At 40.0% G+C, this 25,598-nt stretch overlaps 1 protein-coding gene across 1 annotated transcript; it reads left to right on the forward strand.

Moving 5' to 3' along the window:
- Positions 1 to 825: 825 nt before the first annotated feature.
- Positions 826 to 24,291, forward strand: LOC109684636 (uncharacterized). Its single transcript, XM_020161106.2, is given in 5 exon segments — positions 826 to 923; positions 6,892 to 6,934; positions 12,287 to 12,413; positions 12,691 to 12,786; positions 19,454 to 24,291. Coding segments are annotated over 4 exon segments (2,535 nt in total). The 5' UTR covers positions 826 to 923; positions 6,892 to 6,919; the 3' UTR covers positions 21,751 to 24,291.
- Positions 24,292 to 25,598: the final 1,307 nt, after the last annotated feature.

Here is a 25,598-nt window from a genome sequence, read left to right on the forward strand (position 1 = left end):
TTAGTTTACTGAAGTGGGAGGTTGGTTATTGATTTGAGAATTTCTTCTTTTCTAATGTAAGCATTTAGTGGTATAAACTGTCTTCTCACCATTGCTTCAGCTGATTTATTCACATTTTGATATGTAATGTTTATATTTTCATTCACTTCACTGCATTTTAGATTTTTTCTTTGATGCTTCCTCTGTGAACAATGGATTATTTAGTATTATGTTTCCAGGTGTTTAGAGGTTTCCCTGTAATTGCTTTTTCCATCTCTTTTTTTTAGTGGTATCAGGGATTGAACTCTAGCCTTAGTCTTGCAAGGCAAGAGCTCTAGCAATTGAGATACACTCCTAGCCCTTGACTTCTTTTGTGATTGTGTGTTTGGAGAACACGTTGTGTATGCTTTCAGTTGCTTTAAATTTACTGAGATTTGTTTTATGGCCCAGGTTATGACATATCTTGGAAATACTCCATGGATGCTTGCATAGAATGTGCATCCTGTTGTTTTGGGGTGGAGTGTTCTATAAATGTCCATTAGTACCTTTTGGTTGTTGGTGCTGTTGAGTCCACAGAGGCACAGAGGAAAGCGCGGGTGACTTGTAGTGACAAGCCTGGCTTACTCAAAGGCGATACACCAAGGCGGCATCAGCACCACCATCTCTCTGTATCTTCAACATGGCTGCCCGCAGCCGTGTGTCCATGTGGGCGCCGCCATCTTGGCGTCAAGCTTCAGCCCCTGAGCCTGCAAAGAGATTGGCAGAGAACCAGGTTGGTTACTGGCAAGTGCCTCCAGAAGCCTGTTGCGCATGCGTACGCCTAGCCCCCTCTGCCCCACAGCAGGACCGCGGGACCGGAAGGAGGCTGTGAACGGAAGTGGGTTGCATCGTGCTAGGGCGGCCCTAGTCCCCGCCTCAGGCGGAAGGGAGAGTGGGCCAAACAGGTGAGTGCGAGGTAGGCGGTGAGCCGTGGGCCGGGCCTGGGCAGTGGGCGGGGAGGGGAGGGGAGGGGAGGGCAGGGCAGGGCAGGGGAGGGGAGGGGCGGGTTACGGGATCGGTCAGCTCAGGCGCGGTCCAGTGGGGCCGCGCGACGGGTGTGAGCGGGAGCGCTGTGCGTGGAAGTGGAATTCCTCTTGCTTCCCTTCCTCGCCCGTTCTCCCTCCCATAGACTTGGCTGAAGATGTAAGTGTTCTGCCATGGGGTTACGGATAAGTGTCCTTTTACCCATTCACCTGTCATTCTTCGTCTTTTTTAAAAGATCAGCAGGCATCTCAAGGGTCTATCTACTTCATTGGTCAGTTGGAAATACGGGCTCTTGGTTTTGTTTATCTTCCCGACTCTCTTTACACAAATTTTTTCTTTCTGATAAGTTACTTTCTCCTCCTTTACCCTTTAGACGTCATTGCTTTTGTTCTTTTCCTCGTCTTCTTAAATTTTATATCGGATGTATTTAGGTTGTTAAATACGTTATCCATGAAACGAATAAATTAAATTTCCTTTTTTTTTGAGGGACTGGGGTTTGCACTCAGGTCTTCAATGCTTGCAAAGCAGGTGCTCTACTCAATTTGATATTCTACCTTGATCCTGAATTATTAAGGAGGGTTTCTTCGTCTTTAAATTTAAAGATGCTTTTAGTTGCCTTCTTATTTTATTGCTTTGTCAGAAAATGTGGACTGTCAGATCTAAATTTTTAAAAGTTTATCCAGATTATCTTTGTACGGTGCATAGTTGTTTTTCTGTTTATTAAATCTGGCTTTTCGAATTTTTCATATTTTTGTCTTTAGTGATTTCAGTCTACTTGATTCATATTACTTGGGAGAGGTACAATAAAAATCTCACTTTAATAGTTCACTTTGCAGGTCTGTGTAGTTTTTTTTTTTTTTTGCGGGTTTTATTTGTATTTGTGTGGGCAGGGAGAGGCAATGGTTAATGAATTTTCTATCATTTTTCCCTTATTGGGTACGATTATTATAAGATCCTTTTTTAGTTTCCTAACAAAAAGCACTTTAATCTTGAATCCACGTTGAGAATTTACTTTGTCATTGCTGCTTTTATTTTTATTGCATTTGGATGATCCTTCAGGATGATGGTGGTTCAAGGCTAACCCCAGCCACGTAGATCCCCACCTCCAAAATAACCAGAGCAAAATGGACTGGAGGTGTGGCTCAAGTGGTAGAATGCCTGCTTTGGAAGTGAAAAGCCAAGTTCAAACCCCATTCCCACCAAAAAAAAAAAAAAAAAAAGCAATCACAGAATGGGAAATAATTTGCAGGTTATATATCTGACCTGCATTTCAGACAATATAGAGCACTTATAACCCAATTGCAGATGAGTCTTCTCACTTCTCCCTCACTTAATCCCTTTTATTTCCCTTTTATTTCCTTGCAATCCTCACATTTTTATTCTTCCATATAAATTTTAGAATAATGTTTTCCTTGTCTAGCCAACTGTGGCAATTTGGATTTAGATTAGAATTGTGTTAAATGTACACATTATGTGGAGAGAGAATTGGCCTGCTTATAATATTGAATCTTCTCATTCAGGAACATAGTTCTCTGTTTCCCTCCCTTGTCCTCCCTTCTCCAATCTCAAAAACCAAAAACAACCTCCCCCTCAAAACAAAAAAATACCTAGGCATGGTCCATTTTCTAAGGTGGACAGTGTGCAGCTGATGTCCACAAAACATCCACAAAAGTAGGGAAATAATATAACGAAGACCCACATTCCATCATTGCTGGGCTCAGCAGTTCCCACCATTTTGCCAGTTTTGTTTCACCTATTGTGGCCAAAATTTATTTTATATATTTATTTTTTGGCAATACTGGGGTTCAAACTTTACCACCTGAGCCATGCCCCCAGCCCTTGGCTAGAATGCTTTAAAATCCCAGATAGTATTCATTTCACGCCATACACTTCCGCACGCCCATCAGATGTGAACTTTTTTTGAGGGGGAGGGGTTACCATCACAACATCACCCTCCCACCAAAAGTTACCCTAACTTCCTAATGTCATCCATAATCAAAATTCCCTTACTTAAAAAATGTCTTTTTAAACTTTTCACTATGAAAATTTCAAACACACAAAAGTGGAGTAAGTATAATGAATTCCATATGCCCATTCCCAAGCTTCCACGATTGTCAACTCATGCCCAGCCATGTCATCTGTACTTTCCTTCTCCCACATTTCCTCCTTTGCTGGTTATTTTGAAGTAAATCTCAACATTGGGTCTTTTCATCCATAAATACTTAAGTGCATAAATCTAAAGATAACTACTTTTTAATAAAAACAACCATTGTAAGTTTTAAAAGCTTACAGTGTTTTAAAAGTTGTTTCACACGCTTTGGATTGGAAGGCAGTGTTAAAAGAAAAAGTTTAGGTGAATTAAATTTAGCAGTTTATTTGGGCAGAGTTATGAATGGGGCAGCATTCAGAACCAGGAGGTACTTAGAGAACTCTGCCCAGCAGGCTGAGCAATGAGCTTTTATAGGCTGGTGGGACACAGAAACAAAGTCAAGAAATCACCTGATTGGCTAAGCTAAGCATCTGCCTTATTTGGGCATAGTGTGATGAGTTGGCTGCTTATAATTGGCTAAAGCTTGGCTGTTATACCTCTAAGTTAGGTTTTGGTTTGTTTGCACATGTAGTTAGGTTGCAGTTTGCTATGTGTGGACTCCTGGTATGGAAGCAGCCTCAAACCAAATTTAATATAAGAGCAGATTTTGAGATTTGATGAGATTCAGTTTCCTTTTTAAAAATTTTTTATTTTGGCAATAGTTCTTCTCAGGTAGTGCATATTTCCATTGTGAAATGTGTCTGCTCATCTCTCTGTGAGCAACATTGATGATCATTTCCCATATCTACTATTTAATGAAGAGTACATAAAATAGACATATTCCATTTCTATCATTCCTCTGATTCATTAGCTGGAATAGGTACAAAAAGAAAGAGAAACTCCTACCAGGTGTGGTTGTGCACAGCTATAATCCAGCTACTTGGGAAGCAAAGTTAGTGAGACCTTATCAAAAACAAAATATAAACAAAAAGGGCTGTGGAGGTGCAGGCATGGTGGCACACCCTGTAATCCAATTACTAAGGAGGCAGAGATCAGGAGGATCAGGGTTCAAGGCCAGCCTGGGTAAAAGTTAGCAAGACTTTTTGTACTTACTCCACTTTTGTGTGTTTGAAATTTTCATGGTAAAAAGTTTAAAAAGTAAATTTTTAAATAATAAGGGAATTTTGATTATGGATGACATTAGGAAGTTAGGGTAACTTTTGTTAGGAGGGTAATGCTGTGATGGTAACCCCTGCCCCTCAGTCTCATGTAGTCAGGCTTGGTGATATGCCAGAGGCATGGGTAGGAGGATCACAGTACAAGGCCAAGCCCAGGCAGAAATTAAAGAAAACAGGAGGGGGCTGTACTAGAGTGCTTGCCGAGAACACCTGAGCCCCTGGGTTCAATCTCTATTGCCAAAAATAATAATTTCGTTATCAAGTGTTGGGATTACTAAATTTCAGCCTTTGAGGAAAGGGGGCAGAAATGCTTGACCTTTTCATTTCTCTGTTTACCGAAGTATTTATGGATGAAAAGACACAAGTAATAATTTGATTTCTTAACACTTTCCAAAAGTTCCAGAAATGTTCTCTGTCTTGATGTGCTGGCAGATGCACAGATGTGGAAAACAGGGGAAATGCATTGTGTACCTAATATTTATGTACTTGATGTATTTTTCTTCAATCAAAATTAACAAGTAACCAAAAATGTTACATATGCTAAGAAAATGTATTTAGCAATAATATATCTAATATAAAAATTCAAAAATCAGGAAAAACATTGGGATGAGGGAGCTAGGATAAAGGGGCACAGTAGCCAGTGTGTGAACCTTACTGGAACTTATTTCCAAACAAAACAGTGGGAATGTGTGTTTTGGGGATAAACGCAATTTGTGTGTGTGTGTGTGTGTGTGTGTGTGTGTGTGTGTGTGTGACAGTACTGGCATTTAAACTCAGGTCCTCGAACTTGCTGTGCAGTTGCTCTACCACTTGAGCCATGCCCCTAGGGAAATTTTGAATATAAGCTGAATATTAAAATATTATAGAATTACTATTAATTTTCTGAGGCATAACAGTGACTTTTAGATTTATGTGATATATTTAGGCCTAAGGTGTCACAGCTGCAACTTTCAAATTGTTCAACAACAAAGTATAGAAATGTGAGACAGAATTTTGCCTTTTCTCTCTTAGGGTTTTTAGGCTGGGCCTGAGAATTACATTGACATTAAACAGATTTGTAGAAAAGCATGTACATTTTATATAAGTTCTGTGTGATGTGGGAGCCCATGTAAAGAAATGAAGACTCAAAGAAGTGACAAAACTAAAATGCTTTTGTATTAGGTTGAACAAAGAGAGGCTGTCATGGAAAAGTAGCCAAATCATTTGGTGAGGCCAAAGGAAAATAAGAATTATTTTAACAAGGTCTGTCTGTACAGAATTCTCTTGGCTGTGACTCCCTTCAAAGAAGGTTTCTTTTCTCCCTGTCTAGTGATGAGGGAAGGTGTCTTTTCACAAGGGGCTTTTATCTCTCACTTGACTCCCCCCTTTTTTTTCCAGTCAGCTTTACTACATAGCCCATGCTGGCCTGGAACCCATGATCCTCTGGCCTCATGGGTGCTGGGGTATAGGCCTGCTTCACCACACCTGGTTTTTACCTCTTGGTTTGAGGAAAAAAAGGATTAAAGTGTCCTTGGATCTGCTTAGCTCAAAATAATCTTAATACCAAAGTGGTATACTTTGGAGTGCATATTCTGCTACCTTTCACACATTTTATATATATATATATATATATATATATATATATATATACACACACACATACATATACATCTATACACGCACACACACATATATATAGTGTTTATAGATGACTGTATATGTGAAAGATTTAAGTAAATATGGCACATTATTAATTGTTAAAAGAAGGTAGAAGAATATGTTATATTTCTTGCACTGACCAACATTTTCTTTATGTTAGAAAACTGTCATAAAAACATTTGGGAACAATGGCCACAGCCACTCTATTCTTTCAAGAACCGTATGTGAGGGAAAACAGTGAGAAAAGCTAGAATGCTCTCTTTTTTGGTCTACTCCTGGATATTCTCACAACTTGGGCAAAATCACTGGAAGACAATGTATGCTTTAAAGACAATTACTTTGCTTTTAATTGGCAAGTAAAAAGAATATAAACATTAAAATTACCTATCAATGGCTGGGTGCTGGTGGCTCATGCTTGTAATCCTAGCTAGTCAGGAGGCAGAGATCAGGAGGAGCTTGGTTCGAAGCCAGCCTAGGCAAATAGTTTGAGAGACTCTATCTTGAAAATACCCTTTGCAGAAATAGGGCTGGTGGACTGGCTCAAGGTGAAGGCCCTGAGTTCAAACCCCAGTACTGCAAAAAAAAAAAAAAATTACCTATCAATGTACAATATCCAAATATTATATGTTAACATATTTAGTATATTTCCTTCTAGATAATACTAAGTGCAAATAAATACATGTATTTATATATGTGTGTGTATGTGTATATATACAAGTTAACATAGAATAATGAAAATGGAATACTTTTGGAATTGTAATTTTTATATGATGTATTTGTCATTTTTATATTTTTTTCTACAGTATTTTAACTATGTAACATTATGCCAATCCTATAAAATATTTAATCTAGTCCTTTGCTAGTGGCCATGTTGTGGTAAAACTCTTGCCTTTGTCTTTGTACAGTGTGGAATCCTTTGTATGATGTAGTTCTAGAAATACACTTTGGGGTCAGAGGTGCATAGGCAGTAGGTGATGTATGTAGCCATGTATGACCTCGGTACACTTCCTGTTCTCATGTACCTCTGCTCATCTGTTTTCTCAGATCTGCCCCTTTTCCAGAAGAGCCCAAAATGAACAAGTCCCTGGTGAGTTCTAATTTGTTCATCTACTTATTTGTTGCTTTATTTTATTTTCCTAGTGGATTTTAGGAGACTTCTAATACTCCATATAGTAAGAAGACAAATATAGATAAAGAAAAACTAAGATCAGAGAAAATGAAGAGACTTACCAACTTTTAAGACAAGCTGGAATTTGATACATGTAAATGGTGTGTGGCTATAAACTTTGAACTATAAAATTGTCTCTGATCTTTGTGACAGGTAAACAATAATGGAAATTGGACATATACTTTGTATTATTTTATTTGTTTCACCAGTAATACTGATTTCTGGCTCTTGATGTTTGAGAGGATTTTCAATAGATGCTTAGGTGGATGGTGACAGATGTAAACAGCAACTTTGTGTACAGAGCACTACGGGGTTTCCCTGTGTCCTGGAGAGCAGTGCTTCTCATGCTTTACTCGGTGTGAATTCAGATTCTGATTCTGGGATGGGATGCAAGGGTTTGGATTCCTCACTGATTCCTAAAGAACAGTGCTGCTTGTGTAAGGACCACCCTCACCCTCTGAAGCAAACTTGGGATTTATCATGAGTAGGTGTTGGATTTTGTCAAATACTTTTTTTTTGTATCAGTTCACATTTATCAGGTGATTTTAGCTCCTTAACCTCTTGAAATGATAGATTACATTGATTTTTGAACTAGCCTTTCATTTTGGGAAAAAACCCTATTTTGTCATGACATCTGCTTATTTTTATATATTTGTATTTACCAATATTTTGTTAAGGATTTTTGGGGGAAGGGGCTGTACTAGACTTTAAACTCAGGGCTTTGCGTTTGCTAGGCAGATGCTCTCCTGCTTGAACCATGCCCCCAGCCCTTTTTTGCTGTGGATATTTTGGAAGTAAGATCTTACTTTTTGCTTACACCAGCCTGGACTTTGATCCTCCTATTTTAGATTTCTCACTGAAGCTGGTATGACACACCCAGCTTTTTTCCATTGAGATGGGGTCTCCCAAACTATTTTGCCCAGCCTGGCATAGAATCACAATCTCAGCCTCCCCTGTAGTTTGAGGTGACAGGCACATGCCACTGTGCCCAGCTATTGATTGAGTCGGGGTCTTGCAAACTTTCTTCCTGGACTGGCTTCAAACCACAATCCTCCTGATCTCAGCCTCCCAAGTAGCTAGGATTACAAGTGTGAGCCACCAGTGCTCAGCTTTGGCATCATATTTATGAGAGATACTTGCTGTTGCTCTATTTCTCTCTTGATTACTGGTTTTGGTTTTGGTATCAGGGTAATTATTATTGGCCTCATAAAGAGAATTGAAATATGTTCTTTTGTGTCGATTATTCTGCCAGACTGTAATTTGTGTGTTCTTTTTCTGTATTTTGTCCAGTTTTGTATCAGGGTTGTACTGGTCCTCATAGAATTAATTAAGAAATATTTCCTTCTCTTTTGTTTTCAGAACAGACTGTAGAATTGATGTTAATTCTTTTTGGGAGTACTGGGAATGGAACCCAGACCCTTATACATGCTAGATGAGAGCTATACCACTGAGCTGTACCCCTGGCTCTTTGGTTAATTCTTTAAATATTTGGTAGAATTCTCCAGTCAAATAGGGCCTGGAGATTCCTTTTTTGGTAGTTTTTGAGCTATAGGTTCAATTTCTTTTTTTTTAAAGCAGTAATGGCATTTGAACTCTGAGCCTCCCGCTTGCTAGGCAGGGGCTTTACCTCTTGAGCCATGCCCTCAGCCCACAATTCAATTTCCTTAATAATTATATTGCTACTCACATTGTCTATTTATTTATGTATTTATTTATTTTTGGTTGTACTGGGATTTGAACTCAGAGCCTCACATTTCCTAGGCAGGCAGTCTTAATACTTGAGCCATACCTGCAGCCCACTTTTGTTTGAGCTATGCCCCAGCCATTCTTGCATTTTTGTTAGCCTCAGACTGCAGACCTCCTACCTATGGCCTCCTTCATTTCTGGGCTCACAGGTGTATCCCACCATGCCTGGCTTATTGATTGAGATAAGGTCTTGCTGATTTTTGTCTGTGCAGGCCTCAAACTGCAACCCTCCCTATCTCTGCCTCCCTGGTAGCTGTGATACTGGGGTGAGAGTTGTGGTTTGTGTCTTTTGGGAATTGGCTCAAGTTTTCCAGTTTACGTGTTTAGAGTTATATGTATTTATCTCTGTTGTGGCACAGACTGGGTGGATGAAGCAATAGCACTTTATTTTCTCATGGTTCTGGAGGCCAGAAGTGAGGGTTTAGGGTAGCAGAGTGGCTGAGCTCTGGTGAAGGCTGCCTTCTTCCTCACCGAGAGCTCACACGGTCTCCCATTAGGGCTCACCTGCCTACAGAGAAAGACAGCATTCTCCTTCACAGCTGCTTTTCCCAGGTAGAGCCCTACCTATTTGACCTCAGGTAACCTTAAGTACCTCCTAAAAGCCCTGTCTCCAAATGCAGTCATGTCAGGGGTTCCAACTTTGACATGAATTTTGGAAGGACACAGTTCAGTCCCCAGCAATAATATTTCCATGTTATCCTTTTAGTGCCTGCAAGATGTATATTGGGATCTCTTCCTTTATTCCTATGTTGGTTGTCTTTTCTCTCTTTTTGTGTGTGTCAGTTTGAGATGCTAGAAGTTTATAAAGATCTATTAGTAATAGTGTCATACAATCTTTTACATTTTATTGATTTTTATATACTTTCCTTTTTTTTTTTTTTGTGATACTGGGAGTTGAACTCGGCCTGGTGCTTGATAGGCATGCATTCTATCATCTGACCATGCCCCAGACATTTTTGTTTTGCCCAGGTTGGTCTTGAACTGCTGTCCTTAACAATCTGTACCTCCCAAGTAGCTTGGATGACCTGACTGACATGAGCCACTACCCCCAACATTTTCCTTTTTTAAATGCCTTTGATTTCTGCTTTTTGTCTGATTGTTTCCTTACTTCTGCTTGCTTTGAGCTTTTTTCAATCCTTTCTTTCTAGTTTCTGGAGGTGGGATCTTAATGATGGAAGCCTTTTTTGCTATGAATTTCACAACTGCTTTAGTTGCATCCAACAACTTTTAATATTCTTTTTTCATTCAATTCAGTGTCACTTTTTTATTTCCCCAAGATTTCCCCTTTGACTCATGGATTATTTAGAAGTGTGTTTAGGTTCCAAGTGTCTGGAGATTTCTAGTTCTGCTTCATCATGTTGAGAGAACACACTCTATATTATGTCAGTTTTTTTTAAGTTTGTTGAGATTGTCTAGCTATTCAAACAAACAAGAGTCTCCAGCTACAACTGTAGATTAACACATTTCTCCTTTTCCTACCACCAATTGTTGCTTCTTGAATTTTGCAACTTTATTGTTTGGTGCATACATGTTTAGGATTGTTCTGTCTTCCTGGTGAATTAACCCTTTTCAGTTGAATTTTTTCATATTTTTCTTGTAGTCGACTATCTTAGTGAAGCTGAAGGGTTATCTCTGTGGTTTTTGATTTCCATTTCCCTGATGACTGGTAGTGTAGATGATTTTTTACCATGTTTTACTGCCTACTTGCCTTCACTGGAGAAGTATATATTTGGAGCATTTACCCATTTTTCTCTTCTTTTGTTTTGTTTTTGGCAGTACTGGGGTTTGAACTCAGGGCCTCAAGCTTACTAGGCAGGTGCTATCACTTGACCCACTACACCAGCCCTCATTTGCCCATTTTTAATTGGGTTGTATTTTAATTCAGTTGCTGATGTTCTTTGTGTAGTTTAGATACAAATACCTTATTAAATATATGATTTGAATTTTTTCCCAAGTCTGTTAGTTACCTAATCACTCTGTTTTGTTTTTTTTGGGGGGCAGTGATACTGGAGTTTGAACTCAGGGCCTCACACTTGCTAGGCAGGCACTTCCGTACTTGAGGCACTCCACAAGCCTTCTATTCACTTTCTTTTTTCTTTTCTTTCTTTGTCTCTTTTTTTTTTGCAGTACTTGGGCTTGAATTCGGGGCCTTCATCTTGAACCATTCCACCAGCCCTATTTTTGTGAAGGTTTTTTCGAGATGGGGGTCTCATGAACTAGCCAGGACTAGCTTCGAACTGTGATCCTCTTGATCTCTGCCTCCTGAGTAGCTAGGATTATAGGTGTGAGCTACAGTGCCCAGCTATTCACTGTCTTGATAGTATCCTTTAAAGCACAAAAGTGTATGTTTGTATGCATGTACACATATGTAAGTATGTACGTTTATATGTATTTTTTGTTGTTGGTTTTTGTCAATACTGGAGTTTGAACTCAGGGCTTCACACTTGCAAAGCAGGCACGCTACTGTTTGAGTCATATCCCAGTCCTTTTTGCTCTGGTTATTTTAGTGATGGGGTCTTGCAAACTATTTGCCTGGGCTGGCCTCAAACTCTGATCCTCCCAATTGGAAGCTCCCAAGTAGCTAGGATTGCAGGAGTGAGCCACCGGTACCTGGCCCAGAAGTTTATATTTTTATAAAGTCCAATTTATCTGTTTTTTTCCTTTGTCTGCTTGTGTTTTTTGGCCTTACATCTGAGAAATCATTGCCAAATCCAATGTTATAAAGACCTCTTTTAGCTAAAATGTACCTTTTGGCTAAATGTAAAAACATTGAGACCTGTGATCCACTTTGAGGTAACTTTTTTACTATGAAGGAGGGTCCAACTTTTATTGCATGTGACTCTTACTTGGCTCAGCACCATTTGTTGAAAGACTGTTCTTTCTTTTTAAATTGTTTTGGATATTACCAGTTGACAATAAATATCAAGTTTATTTATGGATCCCCAGTTATATTCCATTGGTCTGTATGTCTGTATGCTAGTACTATACTGTTTTGAATCTGTTTTTTTAGTTTGATTTGATTCTTTTTTTGAGACAGGGTCTTGCCATGTAGCTGTATTTTGGCCTCAGACTTGCCAACCTTCTGCTCCCATCTCCAAATTCTGGGATTACAAGTGTGCACCAATATGCCCAGCAAAAGAGTATATTTTAGTCATCTTTTTCAAAGAAGAAGTTGACTTAGTGGGTCATTGTGTGACATGAATGGCAGAATATAGTTCTTTTTTAAGTGAACTATTATTAGAATATGACATATATAGAAAAGTGTGCAGAACATATATATACATATATGTATACACACATATATATACACACACACACACACATATACAAATACACATATATATATACACACACACACACATATATATATACAATTTGAGAACTTTGACAGCTTATTCCTGTGTAACTGGCACACAGATTTTAAAAAGAATATTATCAATACTGCAAAAGGACTAGCATGATAATTTTGATATGATTCCTTTTTTCTTCAGCATCTTCACATTAAGTAGGAATTTGTTTTTGCAGGGGTCTGTGTCATTCCAGGATGTCACCGTAGCCTTCAGCAGGGAGGAATGGCAGCACCTGGACCTTGCCCAGAGAAGCCTGTATAGGGACGTAATGCTGGACAACTATTTCAACCTGCTGTCAGTGGGTGAGCGCAGCCTTGCGAGCACATAATGGGCTGCACCTGTGTTACTGGTTTTTCTTTCTTAGTGGGAGTTTTGAAATCTAAGTTTTCTTCCAAAGCCAGGAGGGCAATTGAGGTGTATAATGGTTCTGTCTTTATTTTGTCCCAGGTTTTTAGTAATTTCTTTTGGGTAAAAAGGCCTCTGTTCCCCATGCTCTGTTTCCATGATCTTCTGGAAAGCACACAGCATGCTTCGTTGTATGGCCTCTGAAACCACGTCCTCTGTACTTTCTTTTCAAAGGGTGTCTAGTTCCCAAACCAGAAGTCATCTTCAACTTGGAGCAGGGAGGAGAGCCATGTGTGCTGGATGGTGACATCTCAAGTCTGAGCTGTCTAGGTGAGTCAGGAGCCAAGAGCACAAAAGAGAGCATGACTGACATGCACTGGGCTGGGAGAGGCTGGCCACTTCAAGTGCATGAATAGGACTTCTCTTCTCACATTCTGACTCAGAACTGCTTGCATAGAGTTGATGTTAGCCTCTCGGGTGTCTAAATTCTTTTCCCCTCAGGCCCTTTCTTTACCAGTGCTGCCTTCACCTGACTTTTTAGAAGGGAGTGCATGACAATTACCAGTACTTAGACCAGCCTATGTTTTCTAGCACCCTGCTTTCTTGCTTCTTTCTCTCTTTCTCTAAACGGTTTTTATTGTTTCTTTCTTCCTCCTTCATTTTTTTCCTTCTTCGCTCCCTCCCTCTCTTCCTTCCTTTCTCCCTTCCTTCCTTTCTCCATACTGGGGTTTGAACTCAGGGCCTTGGATTTGCTAGGCAGGTGCTCTACCCCTTGAGCTACTCTACTAACCCTTTTGTGTTGGTTATTTTTTTAGATTGTGCCTGGGCCAGCTTTGACCATGATTCCATTTGTGCTTTCTTGGTAGCTATATGTTGGTTTGGAGGGGGGTGGTCTCTCAAACTTTTTATCTAGACTGTCCTCAAACCGTGATCCTCCCAGTCTCCACCACTCAAGTAGCTAGAATTATAAGACTGAGCCACCGTGCCCAACAGTTTTTATTATTGCTTCCTTCATTAGATGTTAGATCCCTTTCTTATGCTTTTAAACACTCATAGCTCTGCCTTCCTTACAGATCATGGTGAGTCACACTCCTGCTTGTTGGTTTCTTTTCATTTTCTCTGTTTTTCCTTCTGTGTCTCAGCATTGTCACCGAGAGGTAGGCTTATTCTATAATCTCCTTGTGCTCCCCTCTAACTGTTGACTTTGTGGGCACCTGGATCTTTTCTTCCTACTTGGCTAGTATAACATAGCACTGACTTGTTCTTACAAATTTTGACATTTCACAAGCAGCTTTATACCTCATGTGCAAGAAACTGAGTTATCATTATAGCCTTAGTTTGTGGTTAGTATCATCATCAATATATTTAAGCCCCCCCCCCACTTTACTTTATTTACTCTTTTTAATTTCACCTTTCCTACACTGAGTTTAATTCTTTCCACAGGCATCTGCCCTACTACATGTGCCATCTGTCCTTAAATTTGTGCGTATTGGTAAAATCTAAATTGTTGGTATTTGCCGTCCTGGGCAATGGTGGCTCACGCCTGTGATCCCAGCTACTCAGGTGGCAGAGATCAGGAGGACCACAGTTTGAAGCCTGCCCGGGCAAATAGTTCACGAGATCCTATCCCGAAAATACTCAACACAAAAAGAGGCTGGTGGAGTGGTTCAAGGTGAAGGCCCTGAGTTCAAGCCCCAGTACCACAAAAAAAAATGTTGGTGTTTGTAGTTTATAGAAATAAAAATGGTCAGTTTCGTTCTTTCCTCTTTTTTTTTTTTTACTTTTTTCCCCAAATTGCAACGTGTTTTTTTTTTTTCATTCATTGCTTCTAAGTGCTGCATAGAGTTCTTTTTTTTTATTGTTTTATTATTCATATGTGCAAACAAGGCTTGGGTCATTTCTCCCCCATGCCCCCACCCCCTCCCTTACCACCCATTCCGCCCCCTCCCTCTCCCCCCAAACCTCTCAATACCTGGCAGAAACTATTTTGCCCTTTTATCTCTAATTTTGTTGAAGAGAGAGTATAAGCAATAATAGGAAGGAACAAGGGTTTTTGCTGGTTGAGATAAGGATAGCTACACAGGGAGTTGACTCACATTAATTTCCTGTGTGTGTTTGTGTTACCTTCTAGGATAATTCTTCTTGATCTAACCTTTTCTCTAGTTCCTGGTCCCTTTTCCTATTGGCCTCAGTTGCTTTTAAGGTATCTGCTTGCATAGAGTTCTGCAATGCGGCTGTGTACCACTTACTGCTTGCCTAGCCTCTCAGCGACGGCAAACAGTGCATGTGTCACGGGCTGTTCTTACAGGAAGTGAGGTTTCTCAGGAGTGGTGGGCTTGCTCTGTCATTGCGTCTACAGTCCTGTGACAGTGTGGCCACCCTGTTCCCTGGATTGGCCATGTCATTCTCAATGTCTGAATATTTCATGGGGCATCAATTTCCCTCAGCAGGGGCTGAGTCAACCTAGCATTTACCCATATTTCTAGCAACTCAGCTAACCTACTGGGTTTCAACTTCTAATTATTTTAGTTTTTGTCTCTTCAGTAACAAAATATGTTAAGCTTTCCATTCTGGATCTTGTCATAGACTCTGACTTTATATTTTATTTTTTGTCAAAGGCTGGAACTCAGGGCCTCATGCTTGTTAAGCAGGTACTCTTACCACTTGAGTCACACCCTCAGCCGCTAGCTCTTTTTTTTTTTTTTTCGCTTTTTTGCTCTTTTTGAGATAGGGCTTCATGCTTTTTTCCCAAGTAAGCCTTGTACTGCAGTGCTCCTTCCTATATCTCTTGCATAGCTGGGCTTACAGGGTTGTACCACCATAGCAACTAGTTTATTGAGATGAGGCCTCACTAAATTTTTGTGTGGGCTGACCTCAAATCACTATCTTCCAATTCTCTGTCTCCTGAGTAGCTGGGATTACAAGTGTGTACCACCACACCCAGCCTATTTTTGATGTTTGGCTGCTGGTATATTCTAAGCCTTACCTGCCTGCCCTTCTGTCCTATCCCACATCTGAACAAACTGATAAGAAAATCCAGGTGTTCCTTCCCTTGGTGCTGGTGATAACCACGTATGAAAACAGGCAGCCCAACCCCACCCTGAATCACCATAGAAACCCCAGGATTGTTTCCTTCTCTTGTGATCTCAGGGCCACTTTTGAGCCTGCTTGGAGCACTTTCCACAGCCTCGTTATGTGAACACTGAGCCTCCTCATGTCCCCTTGGTGTGTGTCCCATCAGCACTCCTGACCTCTGAACCAAGGCCTCCTTTGAGGGGACTTAATGGTGGGACAGTGATGAGTCCGTGTAAACAGTGCCCACCACTGCAGGGTCTTTCTATCTTCCTAACCGCTCTACTGACTCTGCCCTCCCTATGCATAACAACCCAATGTAGAAGTTACGGTTGGCATTAGAGACAGTTTAGGGTTGGGCTGCCCTTTCAGTTGCTTGGCTCATGAGTGTTATTCCTGGCCTGTGTGCCTCAGGTTGAATTGCTTGTCTCAGTTCATCTGTGACTTATGATTGGATCAGGGGAATGACTTGTTCTGTCTCAGCCAGGCATCGGCCCCATCAAATCTGGCACTCAGGAAATACCAGCATGTTATGTGTACAGGGTGGTCCACCAGAGGGCTGCCTGTAAAAGACTGCCTATACAAGCCAGTGGCTCACCTGGCCAAAGTTTGTCCTATTCTGTTGTGGGTTTTTACTTTTTCTGCCAATCTGTTTTCTCAAGTAGCTCATTCTGTTCTTCCATCAATTTTTCTCTTGCAGAAAATACTATCTTGATGCCTCTTCTTACTTCCCAGTGGTGTCACTAAAGCCATACTTCTATTTCTTGTGCCTGGATTATTCTCACCCTGTTGGGATATGTTGACTCCTTTTTTTTTAACTAGCTCATCTTAGGTGTGTCTGATAGACTTCACTACTTAAAACATTGTACAACTGAAGCACAAAGGTCTGGAGGGGTGGCTAAAGTGCTTGTTTAGCAAGTGCAAGGTTCTGAGTTCGAACTCCAGTCCCGCCACACACACACACCCAAAATTAACACACACTTCCACTTTGTACACGTTTCACGTGTTCCTGAGTTGGAGCTATTACAGCATGCATTGCTCTTTTCCCTTCCCTATTTCTCCAACCCCCTGAAGTGCACATAAAGCTACATTCTTTGTATAATTAAGTGTTCTGCCCATCTGTGTGCTTGTGCACCCAGGGTGCTGGGGATCAAAGTCAGGGCCTGGGTCATAATAGACAAGTGCTCTACCACTGGGCCACACCCCCCGTCAACCACTTTGTATTTTAATGAACATTTCATAAAAAATATTTAGTAAAATCTAATTATAGAGTTTAAGTTATAAGCAGAAAAGGTTCTGATTCAGAAGGATTTTAAATGTTGTCTTCTGGGAACAGTTCAGTGAGCCAGAGGTAGACTTGGAAAAGCTTTAAAATTTCAGCCTTGCTAATGCACACGTCTATGTCTGTTTTTAAACAGACAGAAGAGTCTCCCTAGAGTTGTGGTGAGATTAGAAATTAGTTTTGAGAGCAGAAAGCTCTAAGTGATTCATGAAGGACAGTGACCTTTGAATAGGGACAGCCAGTCAGAAGAAGGAAGCTTAAGTGGAGAAAATGAAAGAATTGCATGTGTACTTGTAATGCAATAGTGATGACTGGGGGGATGCATGAATGCACATTTGATTGGCCTGTAGAATGACTGTATTTTTTTTGACTAGGTTAGAAGCCAGTGGTGACTAACGAACCATTAGTAGGATAGCACACTTTTTGCATTGAACATCATTGGTAGTAATGTAGATGCCATCAGGTGTAGTGGTAGGTTTATCAGCTAAAGAAAGTAAAAAATTGTAATTGATCACAATCTTGAGTATTAGGTATCCTCAGGATGAATGACAGCCACTAATGTGTGAATGAAAGTGTACCACAAAAATTAAAGAATGTGCCTGGATACATGACAAGGCCCTCAGACAATAAAATGAATAGAAGGCCAGACTGTGTCTAGATTCAAGAACTCTTAAAATAAGATGATAGTGTAATTCAGTCTTTCCATAAATAGTCACTAAGGATCTATTGTGTTTTATACACTATTCCAGAATTTGAAATGTTAGTATGATTTGGGCAGGAACATGAAATGTTAGAATAAAGCCCAGCTCCTGTAACTAAGAGACCCCAAGAAACAGTGATTTAAAAAATACAAATACTGACCCTTGCATGGCAACTCCTGGGGTATGGTCCAGTTTTGCCAGGCACTCTTTTCAAGTGGCCATTCAGAGATAAAGTTTCTAGAAAAGGTCATTGTACCACCATCTCCTAGGGCCAGGACTGGCAAGACTTTTCTGTAAAGACCCAAAAGTAAACATTTCAGCCTGGAGGCCATGTGCTTGCTGTCTGTACTCATTTTTGCTATCATAGTTCCAAAGCAGCTATAGACAATGGTATCAGTGAATGAAAAACTATAGGGCTGGAGCTTGGCTCAAGTGGTAGAGCACCTGTCTGGCAAGCAGAAAGCCCTGAGTTCAAACCCTAATAAAAAATTTATGAACACTGAAACTTAAATAATTTTATAGTCACAAAGTATTCTTTTGACTTTTTTCAACCATTTAAAAACTGAAATATATTCTTAGCTTTTTGGTAGAGGCCTGACACCTGAATGCCAAAGCATTCTACCCTGCCCTGAGGTGTTGTGTCTGCATAGAGCTGTCGAGTCTGGAATATTTTGTGGGAAGAGAATAGGTTTGTGGAAGACCACACCTACTTCCTTAAGACACTGACTTTGTCATAACATATATATTGTAAAAATTACTCCCATTTTGATTGATAAGAACTGGGTTACTTTGGTCCCACCTAACAGTAAACGAGGCTGGGCAATCTCTGTGTTCTAAGGCCACTGTGTGTTGGGTACAAGCTTAGTACTATTCAGGAAAGGGACAGATTGGATAGGCAGCTTTCAGTCTCAGATGGCTGGCAGTTTTCCTGCTGGATACCCATAGCTCTGCAGGGATAAGAGACTAAACAGTGATAAAAGACTTAGTTACAGACATCCAGTTTACTCTTTGGCTAAGTCAGATGACTGAGGCTACTATAAACATAAGTGAATTGGTATTTAGCCACACTGACTAATAGGGAAAATAGAAATTGGGAAGATTAGTGAGGATTTACAGATGAAGGATGATAAGAACCTAGACTTAGAAATACTTCCTTTAGTGGCTAGGGTGTGGCTCAGTGGTAGAGTACGTACTTAATCTGTACAAAGCCCTTGGGTTTGCTCTCTAGCACTTCAAAAATAGCAGAAATAATCTTTTTTTTTTTGAGGTACTGGGGCTTGAACTCAGAGTCTTCACCTTGAGCCACTCCACCACCCCAATTTTTTGTGATAGGGTTTTTCAAGATAGGGTCTCACGAACTATTTGCCCTGACTGGCTTCGAACCATAGTCTTCCTAGTCTCTGCCTCCTGAGTAGCTAGGATTACAGGTGTGAGCCACCGGTGCCCAGCCCAAAATAATCTTTTAAGCCATGAGGTTTTGTCACTTTGTTCTTCTGGCACTTCACTTCTATTCCACTTGCTTGGGTTTGAATCTCCTCCTCCTCAGTTACTAAACATTCGATCTAAGCAAATTATTAAATTCTTCCTGTGGCTCAGTTTCCTTATATGTAAAATAGGAAAAATAATACCAGCAACAAAGGGTTGTGATAAAGTTTAAATGAGCTAATGTAAAACTTAAAACAGTGCATCTAAATGCTATTGTTTATCATAAGGTGAATATAAGTGTTACATTCAGTACCATATAGTAAATGTAAAGTGAAAGATAATTACATGTTTATGTATACTTATATATATGTTATATTTATTTATGTATAACTTACATATTTATATATTTCTTATATTTATGTAATGCCTCTTTCATTTTCCTGTTTTCACCATGAATCAATTTGATGTGTCTCTCCCATCTTTGTCTCTGTTTCAGATTTCTTTTCTTCCTTTTTAGGTGATGATACTGGTTTTGAGACTTCACAACAGCTAATGTCTGAAGAAGCTTCTTTGCAGTTTGAAAAAATTAGTCTCTTCACAAGAGATGATCCATACTCTGCTTTAGAAGAATTATGGAAGGATAATAGACAGCAAGGGAGATCTGAGAAAAGCCGGAATGAACCTGTAGGTCACATTGCCTTCCCCAACAAGGCAACAGCAGCTTGTGAGAGTGGCTGGGAATATGAGTACACTGGGAGGATGGTTCATGTGAACACACACCTTGTGCCTTCAGGAAAAAGATTCCATCACTACAACTCATTTAGAAAGAGCTTACCTAGTCACAGCAGAAACCACAAAGGTCTTGACAGGATTATGGAATATAGTGATACTTTTATGCATCTGAATCCTCATGCCAAAGTGAATGCTTGTGCAGGTATTCAATGTAGGGATCTTCTAAGTCATTAGCAGGCTCTTTCTCAGCATCAGAAAATCCACACTGGGGGCAGCCTCTGTTTGTTTTCTGACTATGTAAAAGTTCTCACCCAAGAGTCACCCCTCTTCACTCATCAGAGTATTGATGCTGAAGAAAAGCAGCATGAGTGCAGCAAAAGCAAGATGGCCTCCACCCACAAGCCCCACGTCACTGGGCCTCAGAGGACTTCTGTGGGAAGGAAGCCCTGTGTGTGCACTGAATGTGGGAAGGAATGTTCCCTGAAGTCAAACCATCAGGAAACTAATGAGAACTCCTATAAGTGCACTAAGTATGGAAGAGCCTTTATTGAGAAATCTGATCTGCTCAGGTGCCAGAGAAATCATACTGAAAAGAAACTCTGTGAATACAGTAAATGTGGGAAAAGCTTTTCTCAGAATTCAAACCTCAGTATACATAAAAAAATTCATTCTTCAAGGAAACACTTTGAATGTACTGAATGTGGAAAGGCCTTCACAAGAAAATCAACACTAAGTATGCATCAGAAAATCCATACAGGAGAAAAACCCTATGTGTGCACTGAGTGTGGGAAGGCCTTTATCCGGAAGTCACATTTTATCATACATGAAAGAATTCATACTGGAGAAAAGCCCTATAAGTGTGGTGACTGTGGGAAATCCTTTATTAAAAAGTCACAACTCCATGTGCACCAGCGAATTCACACAGGAGAGAACCCCTTTATATGTTCAGAATGTGGGAAGGTCTTTACTCACAAAACAAATCTCATTATACACCAAAAAATTCATACTGGGGAGAGACCCTATGTATGTACTGAATGTGGGAAGGCCTTTTCTGACAGGTCAAATCTCATTAAACACCAAAAAATCCACACTGGAGAAAAACCTTATAAATGTAGTGACTGTGGAAAAGCCTTCACCTGGAAGTCACGGCTCAGGATCCATGAGAAATGCCATACTGGCGAGAGACATTACGAATGCAGTGAGTGTGGGAAAGCATTCATTCAGAAGTCAACACTAAGTATGCACCAGAGAATCCACAGAGGAGAAAAACCCTATGCTTGCCCAGAATGTGGGAAGGCCTTCTTCCACAAATCACATTTTATTACCCATGAGAGAATTCATACTGGAGAGAAACCCTATGAATGTAGCAATTGTGGGAAATCCTTCACTAAGAAATCACAGCTCCATGTACATCAGCAAGTTCACACAGGAGAGAAGCCATATAGATGTGCTGAATGTGGAAAGGCCTTCATGGATAGGTCAAATCTCTTTACACACCAGAAAATTCACACTGGAGAGAAACCCTATAAATGTAGTGACTGTGGAAAAGCCTTCACTCGGAAGTCAGGCCTCCACATCCATCAACAATCCCATACCGGAGAAAGACATTATGAGTGCAGTGAGTGCGGGAAAGCCTTTGCAAGAAAGTCAACATTGATTATGCACCAGAGAATTCACACGGGAGAGAAGCCCTATATTTGTACCGAATGTGGGAAGTCCTTCATCCAGAAGTCACACTTAAATAGACATAGGAGAATTTATACTGGAGAGAAACCCTATAAATGCAGTGACTGTGGGAAGTCTTTCATTAAGAAGTCACAACTCCACGAGCACCGTCGAATTCACACAGGAGAGAAACCATATATCTGTGCTGAATGTGGAAAGGCCTTTACCATCAGATCAAATCTTATCAAACACCAGAAAATTCATTCTAAACAGAAACCATATAAATGCAGTGATGTTGGGAAAGCCTTAAACTGGAAGCCACAGCTCACAAGTCAACCAGGTATACCCCAGAAGTCTGATACTGGTCAAGTAGAGTGCCCAGTGCCACAATCATGGTGTGGGGATACAAAGAAATGACTAAGAAGCAGGAGGAAACCAGGACCCACCATGTTCTATCTGGTCAGAATTATGAGACTCTGAATTGCATAGCTCATGTCTGTTACTCACACTTTGGAAAAAGCGTTTCTGTGCCATGGTCATGCTTGGTTACCTCACAGATTATCAGGCCCTGACAACCAAGAGTAAAGATGTGAAAGCCAGGTGTGGTGGTATATACCTGTATACCTGTAGTCACTACTACTTGGGAAGCTGAGGCAGGAGGATGGCTTGAACCCCAGAGTTTAAGACCAGCCTGGACAATATAGTAAGATCCCATCTCAAAAAACAAACAAACAAACAAAAAGCAAAGTGCTGACTTGCAGTTGTTACACAGATTTTTTTGATAAACAGCTGTTCAAATTTAGGGCTGTTGAGTTTTTCATGCCTTGAGTAGCAAAACTGTTCAATATGTACCCAAAAAATTTCATAAACAAGAAGAGTGGTAAGAAAATTTTCATTGTCTAATCCCCCATAAAGACTGAAATCAAGGTGGAAGTTACAGTCAGTTCAGATCAACAGTGAAAATAAGCCAGATGTTTTTGTGAAAACTGACACAAAGAAAGGACTCACCTTTTTTCCCTGTTTGAAATCCCTGTTATTTATTATTTGTAGTATTTGTTGGTGTGTGCTGTGGCAGTAGTTTCCCAGAGGTCTAAACATGCTGTCAGCCTGTGATCAATGGTGTGACTACTTGCCGCTGCAGAGCTGGCCTAGGGTTGGGGGCTTGGCCACAGGAACCCAGATCTCCATGGTAGCACTTGGATCCTCAACTTTGTTCATGGAAAACTGCACTTTCATATTGATTCCCATTTGAAAAATAGGCAGATTAAGAAAAATGGATTTCAAAGTGTAGAATTCTTTGCCTCCAATTTTGTTAGTTCATTCTCTACATAATCATTATATGTTTGCTTACCACAAGGCACAACTGTCTGGCATTTTAGATTGTCTTCTTAGAAGACAAAATATAGTTGAACATTTGAAAAAGTACTCCCACCCTTCCCATTCTCTACACATTGCATTTAATCAGATACTAAAATAAGTGTGTCCTAATCTTGCAGAATAATTGTGAATTTGTCTCCTTATAAGCCACTAACATTTGCTGTTTATTTTGAGGTTTTTTTTACTTACATCAAATCTAGAGTTATGGTTTTCCTGGTTAATTGAAACTGTCATTATGAAAGGTTTCTTTTTTGGCTTAAAATACACTTTCAAGTGTTAATACAATAGCCATACTTTCCTTTTTAAAGGCTAATGTAAATCAGTACTAATGCTACTTCTGAACAAGGGAAGAAGGTAGGAAATTGACTTCATGTTCCCTTCTTGACGTACATGGTATTGATGTCACACATTTGAAATCTGTAGCTAGTTGATATTGCCAATTATTGTTTCAGAGTCAATACTCAAGTTAAATTAGCACACATACTTATCCTTTTCATACTTTTTTACTCTTGTTCTTTAAACTCCCCCCTCCCTGGAATTATTTTCTCTCATCCCCTTCCCCACCCCCTTGGCAGTACTGGGATTTGAACGTAGGGCTTCACACATGCTTAGCAATCTACTACTGAGCTACATCTCCAACCCCATGGGTTTTTTTCTCGTTTCTTAAGAGCACCCTTCAGTATTATGAGTTTGTTATGTCATTCTTTTGCTTTTTTTTTTGGTGCTAGGGATGGAACCCAGGTGCTTTACCACTGAGCTGCATCCCCAGCCCTTGCTTTATTTTGAAGGATACATTAATGTGTATAGAATTTAGGTCGGCACTTACTTTTATTAATATTGTGAATATATTTCATTACAGTTGGTTTCCCATTGAACAGTAAGCTGCCCGTATAATTACCTTTGAAGTGATCTGATTTTTCTTTTTTTCTTCTGTCTCCTTTAAAATCTCTGGCTTTTGCTTTCAACTATTACACAGTATGTCTAGGTGTGGTTTTCTGTGAGTTTATTATGGTTGGAGTTTGCAGTGATTTTTCTTGATACATGGTTTAGTGGTGTTTAAATGTGTTTGGGAAAATTCCTAGCTGTTGTGTGTTCAATTCCTGCATCTGTTTCATTGCTCTCCGTCTCTTCTAGGGATAGTCCCATTATCTAGATCCTCTATTTACCTGTTTCTCTTTGTCATTGTTTTTCTTGGGTTGTATTACATTTGTGGAGATAAGATGGTTTGATGATATCTTCTTCCAGAGAAGATTTACCTTTGCTTCCAGCAGGTGACCAGGCCAGGGATACTAGCAATGCCTGATTGCCTTTATCCAGTCGTGTACTGAGTTATTTGAACCTGGGCTTTAGTCTTTGTGGAAACTTGTGTATTTTTCCCCACGCCATGTCTAGGGGACACCGTGAAGATTTAAGACTGTGGGAAGTTTGTCAGGTCCCTCTTCCTTGGAAGGACCAGAATTCTAGTGTTTATCACCTTGGTCCATGATTTTGTCAAAAAGGCCCTTCATCCTCTCTTGCCCAGTATTTGCTGTAAGAATTAGCTCACACCTCTTAATAATAAACAATCCCAAATTCCAGAGAGTATGGCTTATCTCTAGTCTTAATTACTGCAATTCCTCACTGTGTCGATCTCCTTTGCCATCAAAAAATTAAACGTGTTTAATATTTCTTCCATCCTTTTTAGTTCTCAAAGAAAGTATGGGACTATACCATTCTGTCATTGATAGAAAATTTCAATTCATTGGGTTTTTTGTTTGTTTGTTTTTTGGTTTTTTTTTTTTTTTTGCGGTACTGGGGTTTGAACTCAGGGCTTCACACTTGCTAGATAGATGCTCCACTACTTGAGCCACTCTGCCAGCCCTCAATTCATTGAGCTATCTGTTCATACTTAAGGGTTTGATGTTCCAAAGTATATTTTAAAATTACCAAATTATTGATTTAAAAATGGAAATGCTCTAATCTACAACATCGCTTTATTCTCATTTTGTTGAAGCTTTGCAAATTGTGATACGTAAGAGGAAATTACCTCTCATGGAGTCTTATTTTATTATGGTAGCTTCCCAACTTCCGCAAAAGGGGGAGCTTGATTAAAAGCTGCCCAGATGTCTTAATTCTGTGCCTTTGCCTTAACAGAAAATGAATTTAATGAAGACTGGTCTAAGACCCCAGGAATTTGAAAATAAGGATTTCAAAAATTAGCTTAGTAGGACTGCAAGTGTGGCTCAAGTGGTAGAGAACCTCAGGCCCTAAGTTCAAACCCCAGTACCACCAAAAAATAAAAATTAATTTAGTAGGATTACTGAGATAGTGATTCTCAACCATCTTAATCTTAGGTATATTTAAAAATATAAAATTCTACACTCCCCAGGACAGAGCGAGAGAGGAAGGAACTTCTTTACCTTTTGTCAACTTAATATTCAAAGGAAAGACTTTCTTTTGTGTGGCTCCTTGCCTCTGCAGGGGCACTTGGGATCCAGTGAGGGAATGGAATGGGAGCTCAGTCTTAGGCAGACCTCTGAGAGCAGTGCAGACTGGGGGCATGTGGAGTGTAGACTTCACAAGGATAGCAGCGGGGGTTAGCCAGGTGTTTTCATGCCAACATTATATTGTAGTTCATCTGGATTTGCGGCAAAACTATTTTAGAACAATTTTATATTTTAAAGTTTTAATAAAAATGCATATTGTTTCCAAAAGGAATCTCATGCTTTGAATTCAGTAAGTATAAGAAACTGTTCGCTGGGTGCCCGTGGCTCACGCCCATAATCCTAACTACTCAGGAGGTAGAGATCAAGAGGATCGCTGTTCAAAGCCAGCCTGGTCAAATAGTTTGTGAGACCCTTCACAAAAAAAATAGGGCTGGTGGAGTGGCTCAAGGTGAAGGCCCTGAG

Source organism: Castor canadensis, chromosome 13 (genome assembly GCF_047511655.1).
Source record: "Castor canadensis chromosome 13, mCasCan1.hap1v2, whole genome shotgun sequence".
Classification (NCBI taxonomy): Eukaryota; Metazoa; Chordata; class Mammalia; order Rodentia; family Castoridae; genus Castor; species Castor canadensis.